This window comes from Epinephelus lanceolatus, chromosome 2 (genome assembly GCF_041903045.1).
Source record: "Epinephelus lanceolatus isolate andai-2023 chromosome 2, ASM4190304v1, whole genome shotgun sequence".
NCBI lineage: Eukaryota > Metazoa > Chordata > Actinopteri > Perciformes > Serranidae > Epinephelus > Epinephelus lanceolatus.
This window is the reverse complement of record NC_135735.1, coordinates 1,951,983-1,968,411: the sequence shown is the minus strand read 5'-3', so window position 1 is coordinate 1,968,411 and position 16,429 is coordinate 1,951,983. Positions and strand designations below refer to the sequence as shown.

General features: G+C 43.0%; 1 protein-coding gene across 2 annotated transcripts in view; it reads right to left on the bottom strand.

Annotated features, from left to right (window-relative positions):
* The window catches only part of LOC117259401 (multiple epidermal growth factor-like domains protein 11), a 221,351-nt gene that overhangs the window by 57,540 nt on the left and 147,382 nt on the right, over positions 1-16,429 (bottom strand). For both annotated transcript variants that reach the window (XM_078173119.1, XM_078173121.1), the window contains exons 10-11: positions 12,804-13,016; positions 10,051-10,225 (exon numbers count right to left, since the gene is read on the bottom strand). In XM_078173119.1, coding sequence (XP_078029245.1) covers positions 10,051-10,225; positions 12,804-13,016 — 388 coding nt within the window. The remainder of the gene's footprint in view (positions 1-10,050; positions 10,226-12,803; positions 13,017-16,429) is intronic.

Here is a 16,429-nt window from a genome sequence, read left to right as displayed (position 1 = left end):
GGTTCCTTGGTTTAACTTTATTAACACAAATTAGTCATGATCAAGAAAGTAGAATTGGGGTCGACCTGATCAGTCAGAATGAGCCTTAAAGGACTGAAAACAGAGGAGTTATTGTTGGTTGAACAAACATTTTATAACTACAGCTGAAACTTGAAAACATGTTGTTAATGGAAGTTTGTGTAAAAAGAAAATAACTCAATCAAAGGAGAGATTCTGCGTCCAGTTGCAGATTTTTTTTCAGTATCGTAAATGAGCAAATATACACGGTATGATAACTGTCAACTTTATATCACAGTGTACCTTAAAACTGGTGTATTGCTGCAGCTCTACCGCTATCACTATCACTCTCACTCTCACTCTTACATTAAGGCATAAAATGCCCTCAAAATAATCTAAAAACAGACGAGCAACAAAAACAAGTAGGACTGACTACACTTAATTACAGCTGCAATCAGACGAGAGTGAAGAACAAAAGCACGCTCAGGGACTGACGGAGTAACATGGTTAATAAATCACTTTAATCAAGTCATCTTGAGGCACGTCGGAGAGTTGAGATTTTTATTATTTCAAATGTTTTTTGTCTTGTGAAGTTTTTGAGGAAGAACAGAGTTCACATCACTGATAAAAGATATGATGTTAAAAATGTATGTTGACAGTATCAAACAGTTTCCTCTCAGCAGGTTCAACTGCAGTTTTTGGATGTAAGTAGTTTTCAGGGTGAATCCAACATGTCATAAACTTTACATACGTGTATCCTCGTCACATCTGCTGATGAACAAGCTGGATGTTTGTTTAGTGTATACTTTCACTTTCACCTGGAGTTCACATCCCGTCACAGATCTGCAATTCATGTTTTAATTTTTTTTATTTTATTTTAACCACGCTTTCCCTGAAACTACACTGTTTTGGTTGTCTAACTTCAGTGTGTGCATGTGTAGATCTGGTTGTAAATTAGAAATATTGCGGGCTTCTCCTAAAAGGAACGATTTATTGTTCAGTGGTTTGAAGCCCTTTGATGGCCGACAGCTTCCTAAACAGCAGCTCTGTTTGCTTCATCAGCCTGTTTTCATTCCCAGATCGTCAAACACTAACTCTGTGTCACGTCCCTCAGCGTGTAAAGTCGACGCCAAAGGCACGCCTCAGCATCTTTATGAGACGCACTGGGCTTTCAGCAAACTCCAACATAAACCCATTTGTGGCAACTCTTGACACTGAGAGCAACTGACGTGGTAAAAACACTGTGAAAGTCTGTGCATGGTGGGAGGGAGGAAAAGTACACGGGTCAAACAAACTTCAGACTTTCACCCAGGAGACCACATTTTGTGTCCCATATGAAACCAAAAGTCAGTGTTGTATTAACATAATCATTCCCACACACATTCACACACTGGTGGCCGAGGCTAACGTACAAGGTGCCACCTGCTACTCAGTAACCATTCACACACCAGTGGAGCAGCCATTGGAGCAATTTGGGGTTCAGTATCTTGCCGAGGATACTGGGACATGCGGATCTACTGATTATTGGACGACCACAGCTGCAGGTAGAAAATAACGGTGCCCCGATGGCAACATAGAACATTTATCTGCAAGAACAATACAAACAAATAAAAATATTTGAAGAAACTAACTTCCTTGTCAGAATCAGTAAACAGATTATTCAATAATGTTTTTTCTCTAATAAACAGTCGTGCACTGGTTTATTTCTTCATTAAATTATTGTAATACGTGGAATCAATCTGATAATCTAATAAAGTTTTCTTCTGTTTCTTCACAGTGTGTTTCCTGCCACATGAAACATCCACAAAGTCGTTTCTTTTTAAAGGTTATTTTTTTTAGGGCTTTTGCCTTTATTATAGGACAGCTGGAGAGTGACAGGAAATGGAGGAGAGAGAATGAGGATGACGTGCAGCAAAGGGCCACAGGTTGGGATCAAACCTGAGCTGCTGCTCAGGCCTACAAGGGGTGCACACTCCACTCAGTGAGTGAGAGGGCGCCCCGTTTTTTATTTTAAATCCTGCATTATTGCATTCTGGCTTGCAGCCTGCTTCTTTCCTGTCTTTCCTGGCACACCGCTGCATTTCTGGGTGCATTAGTGGAACAGTGTGACTTCACTGGTGTGACTGTGCATCGTGTCATTTGTGTGCATGATTCATCAGGAGCCACTCTGCAGTGTTAGCAGAGGTCAAAATCTCCACAGGGAAACTTTAAACAATGATTGAATCCAGAAGCAAATACACGCGTTTCTATTTTATGTCTCAGATTCTCATTTTGTTTTGTTTTTTACTTTCATGATTTTCTTTGATACATATTTAATGAGCTCTGTTAGAAGGAGCCTGAGATCCAAGATTCTCAGTGCCAACGACGGCTCGTCTGTAACTGTTGTTTGTATGACATTAAAAGAGCCGAGCCACTGGAACAACATGCAGAGTGAAGGTTTTATGGACGTGTTCTGGTATAGACATGGTAAATAACTGTTGTTTGGAGGGAAACTTTCTGTAACTCTTTCCTCTTCCCTGAAACCAGCTCAACATTTCCTCGTCGACACATCAGATGAGTTGTTGTGTAGATTTCAAACCTTGGCTCAGAGTTGCACATGTTTACAGATATCGATCGAAACTGTCCAAAGTGGTGACAATACCACATAGAAATTCTGTCTGAAGCTGGTTTCTCGTCCACAGTCAGTGACACACAAAGAACTGAACTGCGCTGAGTTACCAGCACAGCATAAATTCCCTTTAAATCAATAACACTCCGCTGAGAGCAACATCTATCTGAATTTAGCTGCTATAAACCAAACGGACATTCATCTGCAGCGCTCCTCCCGCTTTCATCTGCTGAAAATCCCTGATGTTCTCAGTCCAATTATCAAAGTCCCTGTCATCTCTCTGCTCCTAGGTGTCTCATCTCCGCTCTCTGCTCAGTCACTGAGAGATCAGTCAACACACCAGGAGGGCCACTGCTTCACACCAGTCCCAAACACACACATAGACAGACCTACATGTTACTCTAATATTAACACTTGCCTGGCCTGCATCCATCTGAGATTATCATTTAAACCCGCCCCCAGTAAATCTAACATTTACCTTTAGTCCTGTTTCTACTTTTAAGTCTCAATCCATTTTATTAACCTAAACAACAGTAAACTCATCCTCACTGTGAGTGTTTGTGTGAGCATGTTATGTGTTTACACTGAAAATGTGGCCACAATTCAAATGTCCGCATGCAAACTAAAAAAACAGTAGTTTAGTTAAGTGTTAATAGACACTACTGTCCCACACTGCAACACACAATAGAAATAATCAGCTACATAAAGAATTAACAAGTCCTCCATCCCAAACGACCACACGGGTTGTTTGTTCCTCCCCTCTAATACGACCCACAGGACTGTTCTGAAGTGTCTTAAATTAGCGCCCCCTCCTGAAGGAAGGAAATAAGTCTCGCTCACCAGACCTTTCTCAAGAAAAGAAAGGTCTGGCTGGGCCGACTCTCACTTTGAGATTGGAGAAAAAAACGCCCCGGCTGCTTGTATTTCTTTCAACCAATCACAATCGTTCTGGGCGGTGCCACAGCAACGGTGCGCTTGCAAAAATATTGCCGGGGGGAAACAGGTTTTGGTGTAACACGCCCACAAAAATATCACCTACAGGACGCGAACCATGGCAGAAAAATGGCTACATCCCTGCAAGATCAAACACCGTATAAGTTAGTAAAAGACGTGTTGAAAACTGCAACCGGAGGTGGTAGGGCGGGACTTCAGCAGGTGGCTCGTTCCACCCAATGAGAGGCTGATCTATGCAGCGAACTTCCGCCCACTCAGACTAGAAGGAAATCAACAGGTCCTCATATCTTAAAGACAGAATAGCTCATGCATGGCTGTTAACGTTCGCACAGTGTTGCCAACTCTCCAATGAAAGTAGCTCACACTAGCTCCAAAAGTTGCCAGATGACATCATAGCCATCCCCACACTCAGAGACTGGGTACCAAGCCCCAACAAGCCCTTACGACACAGATTGAGACTGAAAATCATGGACAAGCTGGAAACTCAGCACCCCTGAAGCCATTAACAAGGTGACAAAGTACCTTCTGAAAATCTGCCAGATGATGTGAATGCAGTACTACTTACTATCCCTACTACAGCATAACTGAGACCAATCACCACAGCGACAGTGATCCTAGAGATGCTTGGCTACACGATGAACACCATGAGTCACAGAGGGCGTTACCCCCCCATGGAGAAGGAGGCTGCAGGCCAAGATCAAGACATGGAGAGAGGTTAGTCAACTCTCAGACCTACAGGAAAGTGTGGGGAGGAGTATCAGGTATGAAGAGCTGGACAGCACCGGGCCCTGACATGATCCACACCTACTGGCTAAAGACACTAACTGCACTCCATGAAGGCCTGGGAACAGAGATGAACCAGCTGCTGATGGATGGGACCCATCCAGAGTGGATGACCAGAGGACAGACATTCCTGATCATGAAGGATTCCCAGAAGGGCGCAGACCCATCCAACTACCGGCCAATAACCTGCCTCTGTACAATATGGAAGTTCCAGTCAGGCATCATAGCGGCTAAGATGAACAGACACGTGGCCCAATACCTGAGCAAGGCCCAGAAAGGAATTGGTAGTATTACCAGGGGAGCCAAGCACCAGCTACTGGTTGACAGAGCAGTTACCAAACACTGCAACACCAGGCAGACCAACCCGTGCACCACCTGGATCGACTACAAGAAAGCCTACGACTCAATGCCACACATGGATACTGGAATGCTTGGAAATGTCCAACATCAACAAGACACCAAGAGCCTTCATCAAAGACTCCATGGGGCTGAGGAAAACAACTCTGGAGGCAAACTCAAAGACAACTGCACAAGTTATCATCAAGTGTGGCATAAACCAAGGTGAGGAACTGTCCCCGCTCCTGTTCTGCATAGGCCTGAAGCCCCTCTGTCAGATGATCTCCAGGAGTGGATACCTGTTCTGAAGTGGAGCAACCATCAGGCACCTCCTCTACATGGATGACATCAAGCTGTATGTCAGGAGTGAGCAAGACATCGACTCAGTGATCCACCTCACCAGGATTAACAGCAGTGCTGTGCTCATGTATTGGGCCACACTGGGCTAGGAGTTGTTTCTTTGTCAGTCTAGATGTTGGGTTGTGAAGCATCCATATGTTCCACATCCTCTGCATGTAGTCCCTCTTGCTGGGGTTACTTGTATAGGAGCATTCTAACATTTCCATATTCTCTGCTCTCGTCCATTTACGTCTTGTTCCAGTAGCCCAGTTCTCATCAGGTTGCCATGGTTCCCCAACATCTGACGCGGACCTTATTGACGTGGGTGACGTCCAAGCTGTATGACTATTGTCTTTGCAGTTTCACTCATCCTGAGGTAGGGGCATTAAGGACCTTACCTAAGGGTCCAGACTGGATATGTGTTACCTGCCCTGACCGGGATTCAAACGCCGATCTTAAAGGGATAGTGCACCCAAAAATGAAAATTCAGCCATTATCTACTCACCCATATGCCGACGGAGGCCCTGGTGAAGTTTTAGAGTCCTCACATCACTTGCGGAGATCGGCGAGGGGAGTGGCTAGCACACCTAATGGAGGCTGACGGCGCCCCAGACTAACGTCCAAGAACACATCCGTAGTGATCCAAGTGTCCTGAATCCCCGACATAAAAAGTTGTTTGGAAAAACGTCATTTGAACTCTGTTTTTAGCCTCACTGTAGCCTGTAGCTCTGACTGCTTCTCTGTGCTCCGCATTCACGTGTTCGCGCTCAAGGTGATCGGTGAGGCACGGTCTCTGAAGAGCAGCAGTCTCGTCAGTACTGATGTCCAGATTCTCAAGTGCAGGTATCGCCAATTCCCAGTCTGAGCAGCAAAGACTTTCCTCATCTGTTGGCATTGCTTTGCATTTGAAACAACTACACCACCAGGTTTCCAGTGCTCGACTCCGGTATTCTGTGGCTGGCTGAGGGTTAGGCTCATGAGCTGCGGCGGCTGCTTCGTCCAGTAGCCTGAGTTCCGTGCGTATACTCGGGCTCAAACAAATACGGCTCAACAAAGAAATGCTGTTCCTCCTCAGTTTCAGAGTCTTCAGACATGTTGGGCTGTCCTTTGCTAAAAGACCGTAGTGCAAATTATCTTTTAGCTCTGTGGTTACGTTGTCTCTCCCTGCGGTGCACGTGTCACGTGATATAAACACGGGTGAGCAAAGCTCATGCTTTCGCTGGTCTCGCGCAGGCGCGCATACATGAGCGCAGAGCACAGAGAGGCAGTCAGAGCTACAGGCTACAATGAGGCTAAAAACAGAGTTCAAATGACGTTTTTCGAAACAACTTTTTATGTCGGGGCTTCAGCACACTTGGATCACTACGGATGAGCAGTATGGAGATACTTTGTGGTTTTCAATTTTGTGTGGGTCACAGTATGCCATTAGGTGTGCTAGCCGCTCCCCCCGCCGATCTCTGCAAGTGATGTGAGGACTCTAAAACTTCACCTGAGCCTCCGTCGGCATATGGGTGAGTAGACAATGGCTGAATTTTAATTTTTTTGGGCTGTTGGGTAGATTTATACGTTCATGTTGTGCCTTCTTAGAATTTTTATAGATGAAAACCACGACCACTGATGTGACCTTTGACCCCTAAGGTGCAGATACTGCACTTTGCTTTTGGATGACCTCAAACACTAAAACACTACTGCAAAGGCAAAGTGCAGTATCTACAATCTAAATGTGTTCATCTGTCGTCCTTGTTGCGTGTCTACATTTGTACTATTTTTAATAGTTTTACAGTTTCACTGATGTTTGCATGTTGTGAATGTTGAACGTGCTCAGTGGTTAACCTTAAGATTAAGAATCTTCTTTTATCACAACCCTTTCATCACAGAGTGTGTTGCTCATTAAGATTTTTTTTCATGCTGACGTAAGACAGAACCAACGGTCAGCAGTCGTGTCTGCCTCACGTCAGATACATGAGATTCACTGATCTGTGATGAGCGTTATATCTGTAGTTGCAACCCCTGCATTTCCACGGTGGTCAATAAAGCTAATGTGAGATTTTATCTCAGTGTCTGACAAATGTCATGACAAACATTTACCTTTGAGACGTGGAGGAGGAGGAGGAGGAGGAGGAGGAGAAGAAGGAAGTAACATAACATGGAAACACTCCACCAAAGTGGCCTCACACTGAACACACAAACACACAGGCTGAACATTGTTATGGAGGTCTACATGAAATGAATCCACTCTCATCCACACTCTGATTCCTGCTTGCACACACACCACTGCCCTGACATCTCCACACTCTCCTCCTCCCTCAGGCTGACCTATATCATGGGGTGTGCACCTGCAGTAGCCTTTCTCCATTACAAGCTGTGTAGTGTAACTGTGTGACGGAACCTGCAGAGTCAACAGCTCCTGATAAATTAACCTCAGCATGTTAGAGAGCATGTTCTGCACCTGCTGCCACAGAGCCTGCACACATTACCCTCACATGTAGGGAGCTCGACTGAATCAGGTAACACCAACACATCAGGTATTACACTTCTGTAGATGAATGATTGTATGGAAGCCCTGAGAGGCCAAAAGCGGTTTTCTCTCCTGTGTTTATGACCTAACAACAGGTGAGCAAAGGTTTTGTTTTGTTTCTAAATTCATTAATTTTATTCATCTGTGGAACAGGTGGAAAAAAAAGTTTTGCTGGTATCATTTTCCTAAGTTACTTTGTTTTATTTGTTTTTGTAAAAAAAAAAAGTTTAGCCAGGTGATTTTTTTTGTTGTTTAAGGATCATCTTTCAAACCATGTGTTGTATGGGGGGCTGAGTGCACCACCACCTCTGATTCTATATGACTTTTAATTTCTCCATACACTCTAAACTAGAATTCTTCAAGGATCTACCCGGACCCTTGGACCCAAAACCCGACCCAGGACGTATACGGGATCAGGTCCATGTCTGGGTTTAGTCCCATTTGATCACCAAGGGTCTCAGGTCTGTTTATCATTATGTGTAATAGACTGAATCACGGCGTTTATTTACAAACACGTCTGGGGAGAAAAACCCTTCCGTCACAAACATTACAATGGAATGTTTCTGAGCAGACGCACTGTCGGCAGTTAATACGGAAGACGTCCCACGCAGTCCTCTAGGAGAAAGGGTGAAGTGGTGAATGGGTTACAAAACCACAGACTTTGCCCCAGGACTTTCCCACAGAGGTGTGTGTTCGGAGCTGTGTGAACTTTGACTCATTTCATCACGTTTCTTTTCCTAAACTTAACCACAGCACCTTTACTCTCCTAAACATAACCTCTAGGGGTGGAAACCATCAGAGGAATGGTGAATTTTACATAATCACTATACTTACGTCATGATACAATCTTACTGCTATTTTAAATATGTTGTGATATGCTGAGTATTGTGATAAAATATATTGTGATTTATTTCCTTTTTTCAGCTGCAAATTTTGTCTCAAAAGCAAAACAGCTGCTTTATCTAATAAGATAAGCTGCAAAATGTTTCTAGTGGACTGAAGAAGCAATTTATCATATTACTCTAGTAGGCTACCAAAAGTTTAATTTGAAATATTAATAATTTATACCATAAAAAATCAATACTTGGCACTGTGTGATGATACGATATTGTCACACAAAAATATTTTGATATTATGCTGTATCAAATTTTTCCCTTCACCCTTACCAACGTCCATAACGTTACGTTAAGGATGTGAGGTCATTCATGGGGCGCATATTCGATATCATAAATCGCTTTGTGTGGACTTTTTGTAGGATATCACATAAAGTGTTCTATGTTGAACTTCCTCATTTTACAGCTGAACGGTCACTAAAATATGTTTCTGGAAACATTTGAGGAGAAAAACAGTCGATGCAGAAACAGGATCTGGATTCATATTTGATATTAGATTAACGCTGCCTAGTTTGACAGTTTGACCACAGTTCACCAGCAGCGATCGACGTGATTGACAGCTGCGTCAGAGACTCCTCGGCTCTGATTGGTTGTTTCCATTCAAATGCAGTAAGGCCATTAGAAATGCTACAAGGCAGCAGAGAAGGCAGAGGAGTAGGGACGCATGATATTGGACTTTTTGCTGATATCCAATAAGCTGATGTATTGGCTGATAACTGATACTGATACCAATATATCCACCTAATTTCAGTGATCATCAAGTCTCCTCTGTAGTCAAATTAACATCATATACATGCATACTTTTATCATGACGGCCCACCAGCAGATGGAGACATGAAATACAGTCTCTTCAGTGTATGTGATATTCATTGTGCTAAATAAGAAAAAGGCTGTTGGCCAATTCTGATTTTTATTCTAAAGCTGATCTCTGATGACGTACTAATATTTTCATGCATCTCTACAGAGGAGAATGATTTTTTTCACAGATTATTTGTCTCTTTTAGTGCTGTGTGAAGATAGTGACAGTTTCAGCAAATATGAAAAGTTATCTTTTATAAAAGTTTCCAACTGTAGCTTTAAGGGATGAACTGCAGATTTACACCAGATTTTTATTTGTCTGAATATTGTTTTATTGTACTTGGGGAACAAAAGAATGAAGCAGTTTCCTCTGTGATGCCATTAGAGCTCCTGAGTCTGTTAGTGCTGTATACTCGATGTATACCTGCAGCTGCTGCAGTGTAAATTTAAAGGTTTGGACAGCTGCGGAAGAATTGGATGTTATCTCTTTGTCTGATTCATTAGGCCTCCTGCTCAGCTCTAAGACACTGTGCTGCTCTGTAAAGCAAAGACAGGCAGGTAGTGAAACTGTCATCTCAGCCCTGAACACTGTCTGCAGCACAAGTTTCTCTGTGACCATTTAAATTCAAACTATTTGATTTAATTGCTCTGTTTACTTGATGAGGGAGAGAGGTGAAAGTATTCAAAAGCAATCTCATGAAACACCTGCAGCTGCTGATGTTAATTTGAAGTGGTGATGTGATTAGAATGATTTAACAAATTGGAAAGCTTTTCTCAACACTAGATATGAATCACCACGGCTGTGTTTGTGTTTCAACACTTACGATGTACCCCGGAGCACAGACACAAGCTCCGGTGACGCCGTCACAGTCGGCTCCGTTGGCACAGGCGCACAGCTCTCTGCAGCCCTCGCCGTAGTAACCTGCCGGACAGGTCTCGTTACAGTAAAGCCCTGCCCATCCTGCTGTACAGGTGCACTCTCCTGACAGAGGGTGGCAGCTGAGAGGGACAGAGAGTAGAAATCAGTCTATGTAGTAATATTTAATATGCATGCTTAACAAACCAAATGCCCTCTGCTGAGAGGAAACTCTACAAAATGTCACTTATTTTAGATTTAGAGAAAAAACACTAATATGACTGGTCACCGTCTGGGCTCCTTCACACTCGACGTGGACGCGTCTACGGACATGGACGGAGCCTTCTGTCTGTTCTCTGCATTCATTTCTTCCATATTTGTGCCATTTTTTAAAAGCTTAAGGCTCATTTATTTATGATTAAAGATACGCCTGTTGCAAACATTGTAACTGTCACTGCCTCACTCATATATTCATGCGTCCTTTATGATGGCACAGATACAGCCAATAGATGGCACTAGAGGGCGGAGTCAGAAGATTCACACAACAACAACAGATGAGGTGACGGTGGAGAAGGTTGTAATATTGTACCTTTAAATGGAGGCAGGCCTTGCTGCCCAAAAAGTATTTTCCCCCATGGACCACTATTGTAAAACTGTCAAAACAACACCTCCATCTGCAAACAAGGTCAGTTATGACCCGCCTCTGACTGGCCATTGGACAGTTCTGGCAAGGCCACCATCAGCAATGTTAAAAACAAAAGATTGTTGGGAATAAAAGAACCTGCTGACTGCGGCCCACCTGACGTTTAAATAGTCCATCTGATTAGGGGTTACACTGCCCCAAAATTTGCAGCAGTTGTCACCTCCTCCTGCCCCGTCAAGCAGGAAATAGATATAATCAGGACAGAGGGAGTGAAGTTAGTGGAACATGAGTACAAACTAGCTGGATGAAGGAGCTAAAGAATAAAAAGGTGGAGCAGGAAGGGTCAGAGACAAAAGAAAAACGTACTTGAGGCTGAAGCTGCAAAGTGTTTCTAACGTTAGCAGCAGTGACAAAATGACAACAGCCTGTCGACGGCACCGAATGAAGAGGAGGAAACAGTGGCGTGGACAGATCGCGGCAGCAGGCTGATACCAGGGGAGTGACGTTACAGCCTGAGGCAAGAAGTGGAGGACGCCACCCGACAACTTCTCAACAGGTAATGCTGCTGGTGCTAGGCTAGCTCATGTAGTGACAGTTAATGGAGCTAACGGGGGTGCGTGGGTCAGCAGTTGGGCCGGTTGTTGTTCCCTGTCCGACCCTGATTATGACTCTTTCTTTTCAATCAATCAATCAATTTTATTTATAAAGCCCAATATCACAAATCACAATTTGTCTCACAGGGCTTTACAGCATACGACATCCCTCTGTCCTTATGACCCTCACAGCTGATCAGGAAAAACTCCCCCAAAAAAAACCCTTTAACGGGGAAAAAAAAAACAGTAGAAACTTTTGATCCATGGAGGTTTTATATTTGTGAAACTTTCCTGACAAGTGATATACGATATAAAAATCTGTGATGTCATCTCAATGTTAAATCTATGAGCTGAGCAGGAACTCGTGGGCGGGGTCAGCAGGAGAAACACTACTGGACAGATTCAGTGGGGCACATACCGTGAAAGTAAACCTGGAAGCTGGTAACTTTTTAGGGTACGTGCCAGGTGAGTAGTTCCATTGTGATGAGGAGGCGCCATCTTGGAATCTGGTATCAGGTATTATTCTACATCTATCGGAACTAATCAATAATATAGTGAAAAGAATTCTCTGCCCACATATCCAACATATTCAATGGCTTCACAGATCCTCGCCATCTGCAACGTTGGCTTAGTTTAAAGGTACAATATTACAACGTCCTCCAGCGTGGCCTCGTTTGTTGTTGTGTGAAACTAAAGGACGTGAAAGTTTGAGGCCAGTGACGGTTACAACATTTGAAACAGACGTATTGATTTTCGTACATATAAGGATTATAAATGAGCCCTGTCTCTACCCAGCAAGCAATAGTCGTGATTTAAACATATTGGCTATATTTAGCTCCGATTTAGTCTAGCTACATGTAACCCAAAATATAGCCGATTTAATTTTGAAATCGATTAAATGTAATTTTCGCCATTGCAGATGGCGTGCGGTATAATATTCAATCACGTATGGAGAGTCAACAGTAATTAAAATATGTTTATCTCCATTTTTTGGACATGGTCTCTACATAGCCGTATAATTGATGACGTCTACACTTTGGCTATGGTTAGACGTCTACCAAATTTTCACTGACAGCCCAAATTCAGCCGTGATTTAGCCTAGACGTCAGGTCTTCATGCAGACGTTTTTTAAACCAAAAAATGCTTGCTGCTCACTACCTGACTGCATTTAGATCTATTGTCTTAAGAAACGACACATGAAGAGAAACTTTAACTCCTGTATGTCTATTAAAATATAATGAAATTGCACACGACATGGTTTTGATTCAAATGCAGCAGTTTGATGAGGTACAGATGTCAGATTTAAAGTTTTATGGGTTCAGCAGAGAAAGCAGTGTAAACAAAGTGCTTGACACTGAAGCGCAAAGACATCAATACTCACACTCGACCAACCTCCAACACAACACAGTCTTCGTCTATTCACGCTGTGCTGTAAAGTATAAAAGCAGAGAAGGTTTCTCGCCAGCTTGACCAGCGCTCTGGTACCTGAGTGTGTTTGCAGCCTTGCAGGGGCAGTATTTGTCACAGATGAGTCCGTACAGGCCGCTGGGACAGAAGCGGTCCTGGCAGCTAGGACCCTTGAAGCCCTCGTTGCACAGGCAGGCCCCGTTGATGTGGTAGCACTTGGCTCCGTTCTGACAGTCACACTTGTGGGCACACTGCGGCCCGTACGTGCCAACTGGGCATTCATCCTGGCATCTAGAGTCGTGTAAGAACAATGAAGGAGGAGCAGTGAGAAGAGGTGGACAGCAGGGAGGAAAAACTCTCATCTTTAAATCTGAGTGTTGCTGAAAGAGCAAGGTTGTCTCTTGTAAACAGGCAGCAACATAAAATGAATGGATTACTGTTGGTAAACCTCCCTTCATCAAGTTTCTGTGAATGTCGACCTGAAAGAATCAGACAAACTCTCAAACAATTTCTGGACTTCTACACAATGTTTTCTTTCATTTCACTCAAAGTTAGCATATTAAGTTGGGATGCAACTGGGGCTTTGTTTCTAAAGGTTAAGAAAATTAAAGATTCACCTGATATGACATCAAATAAATCTATTTTGTGAATTGGAGGTGGTTCCTGGTCAAACATCAGTAAACAGTGATTAAAGTGCAGGTTTGGAGACGTCACTGTGAACAAAAAAGGCAACAGCCTCTTGGTGAAGAACTTCTCAGGCCCACTAGGTTTCTCATAGAGACCTGACCAGGGCATTCTAATTTTATCAACCCATTAAATGGCCGTTATGAGTTGTTATCACGACCATTAAAAAGCCTCAGATAGGGCAAACTGCATCTCCCAGCAAGCCAGAGGGTGCATATCCAATGTTGTAAAACTATCACAGCTTAGTTAGGTTTCACTTTTATTAGGCTTAGGTGCCAAAACTAGTGGGTTAGGCTGAGGAAAAAATGATGGTCAGCTGGTTACATAAACTTGTATCTGAGTAACCATGGCAACAGGGACGCAGTCAAATCCTCTGTTTACAATTATTTCCAACACTGAGCGTAACGTTAGTCCCTTTAGTGTGACGTTAGTGCATGAATTCTTGAGTTATGGTGAAAAACATGTTTTGTAAGGTCACACTGACTTTTGACCTTCAACCACAAAATCCTAATCACTTTTATTCTTCAGTCCAAGTGGATGTTTGTGTCAAATGTAAAGAAATTCCCCTATGGTGTTCTTAAGATATCACATATTCATGAAATGAGACAGACACAAAGTCACAGTGCCCTTTGATCTATGGCCACCAAATTCCAATCACTTCATCTTTGAGTCCAAGTGGATGTTTGTGCCAAATTTGAGGAAATTCCCTTTAGGTGTTCTTGAAATATAGCATTGACAAGAACGAGACAGATGCAAGGCCACAATGACTTTTAACCACCAAATTTTTATCAGTACAACCTCGAGTCCAAGGAGACGTTTGTGCCAAATTTGAAAAAAAAAAAAAAAAAAAAAAAAAATCCCTTTAGGTCTTCTTGAGATGTTGCAATCATGAAAGGAGAAAAACACAAGATCACAGTGACCTTTGACCTATGACAACCAAATTATAATCAGTTTATCTTTGAGTCCAAGTGGATGCTTGTGCCAAATTTGAGGAAATTCCCTTAAGGTGTTCTTGAGATATAGCATTAACAAGAATGAGATGGATGTAAGGTCACATTTACCTTTGACCACTGAATTCTGTTAATTCCTGAGTCCAAGTGGATGTTTGTGCCAAATTTGAGAAAATTCCCTCAAGGTGTTTTTGAGATATCGTGCTCAGAATGGGACAGACGGGCGGACAACCTGAAAACCTAATGCTTCTGGTCATGGCCATCACCAGCATGGAGGTATAAAAATGATCCAAACTAGGAAACTTGGGTCAAAACTAAAAAGTAAGAAAGTCTGTTTTGGTTGTTGAAGACATTTAAAAAGGTTTTAATATTTCCCACGGCCTACATGATCCTTTAAACACACATTTACAATCCGTACAATGATCACTAACACTCCTTCTGCCTCCGAACAATAAAACCTGAGTAATATTATCCCGCACTCACAGAGGACACGTTATTCTCCTCACAGATGACACATGTACTCCGCCATCACGCAGACTCACACCATTATGAGGTCAACAGGCTACAACATTACGCACAGACTCTGAGTGGTCTTTATAATGAGCACCGCTGAACACACACAACTGAACTGAATGGAAAATTGTTTGGGTTAAAGTTAGGCCGACGTCTCGGCATCATTCTCACCACGTCCGCAAGTTGAAACCATTAAGAAATAGACAAATCACTCAATTAAAATGGCTCAGTGTGGATTTCTGTTTGGTGTCACGTTTAAATCATGCCGACTTCCTCAGGACTCTTATCTCGGCTAATTCCATTAGAACGTGGACGGGGTGGAGGAGAACTCAATCTAGGAATTATTCCATGTAGGCTAATTCACCTGTCTCCGGCCTAAATGAATGGAGGTAATTTGGCTCAATTGAGAGTAAAGATGGAGAAGGAGGGAGAGAGGGAGAGAGGGATGGACAGAGTGGAGGGAGGAGAGAGACGGAGCTGACCGGAGGAGAGGTGGAGCTGCAGGAAGCCTTTTTCTGCTGATAGACGGTGTTGCAGCTGATGGAGGAAATGAGGAGGAAAACAATTTTAAATGGCTTTTAGTTTAAGTCTCCCACTCTGGGTGATGGGGGGCCGATAACAGAGTGCATAATAGCAATCAATGAGCATTAGTGTGTGTCAGAGAGCAGGAGGAGGAACGTTAGCACATAACACTCATCATAAAGGCTTTATATTCTGTATTACAGATATATCTACAGCTCATATGTCACTATAGCTCACTCAGCTCGTCACTACACTTTCTATTGTTGTCCAGCTGTGTTTTAACTTTTTAAAAAATGACAAAACTCATATCAACGTAAGACTAGTCCAGACCCACTGAGTGCACAGTTGCCCACGTACAGTTTCACATGGTGTGTGTTTGGGATACAGGTCATAGGAAACTGCAGATTAAATAGTCAACTGAACCCATTAAGAAGAGCAATGTATTCAGACAGAGTGTTTGTGAGTTTGATAATACGATTGCAGCCACAGCAATCGGTCGCATTTTAGCTATTTTTCTGTTGTTATAGCGCCACCCAGTTGTCAATTAGAGTTAAATTTCTCCAGTCACCTTGAGGCGTCCTGTTCTACATATCTACCAAGTTTAGTAAAAATCCATATGGCGGTTAGGCCTAGATAAGAAATGAGCTCTCTAGCGCCCCCATTTTGTTTGATGGGGTCAATAATGGAGGGGTCCCCTCAGATTATGTGTGGTCATATGCCTACAAAGTTGCGTGGTGATGGGTGAAACCCTTGAGATGTTATACACCTTTATGTGATGAGCCACGCCCTCCGCAATATTCATTGCCTTATAGAAGCTCAGTTTTAGTAAGTTTTCCAACTTTTGCCAAGAGGGAACTTTAGATATTGGTCCCTAGATTATGTTCACCCAGTTTCATGCAGATCGCTCAAACTTCCTAGGAAGAGATCCATTTGAAGTGTTTTTCAAAAAATTCAAAATGGTGGAAAATCTATATAAGCGGAAGTTATGGGTTCTTGAGGCAAATGTGTTCCTCATGAGGAGAGGCATCTCTGTGC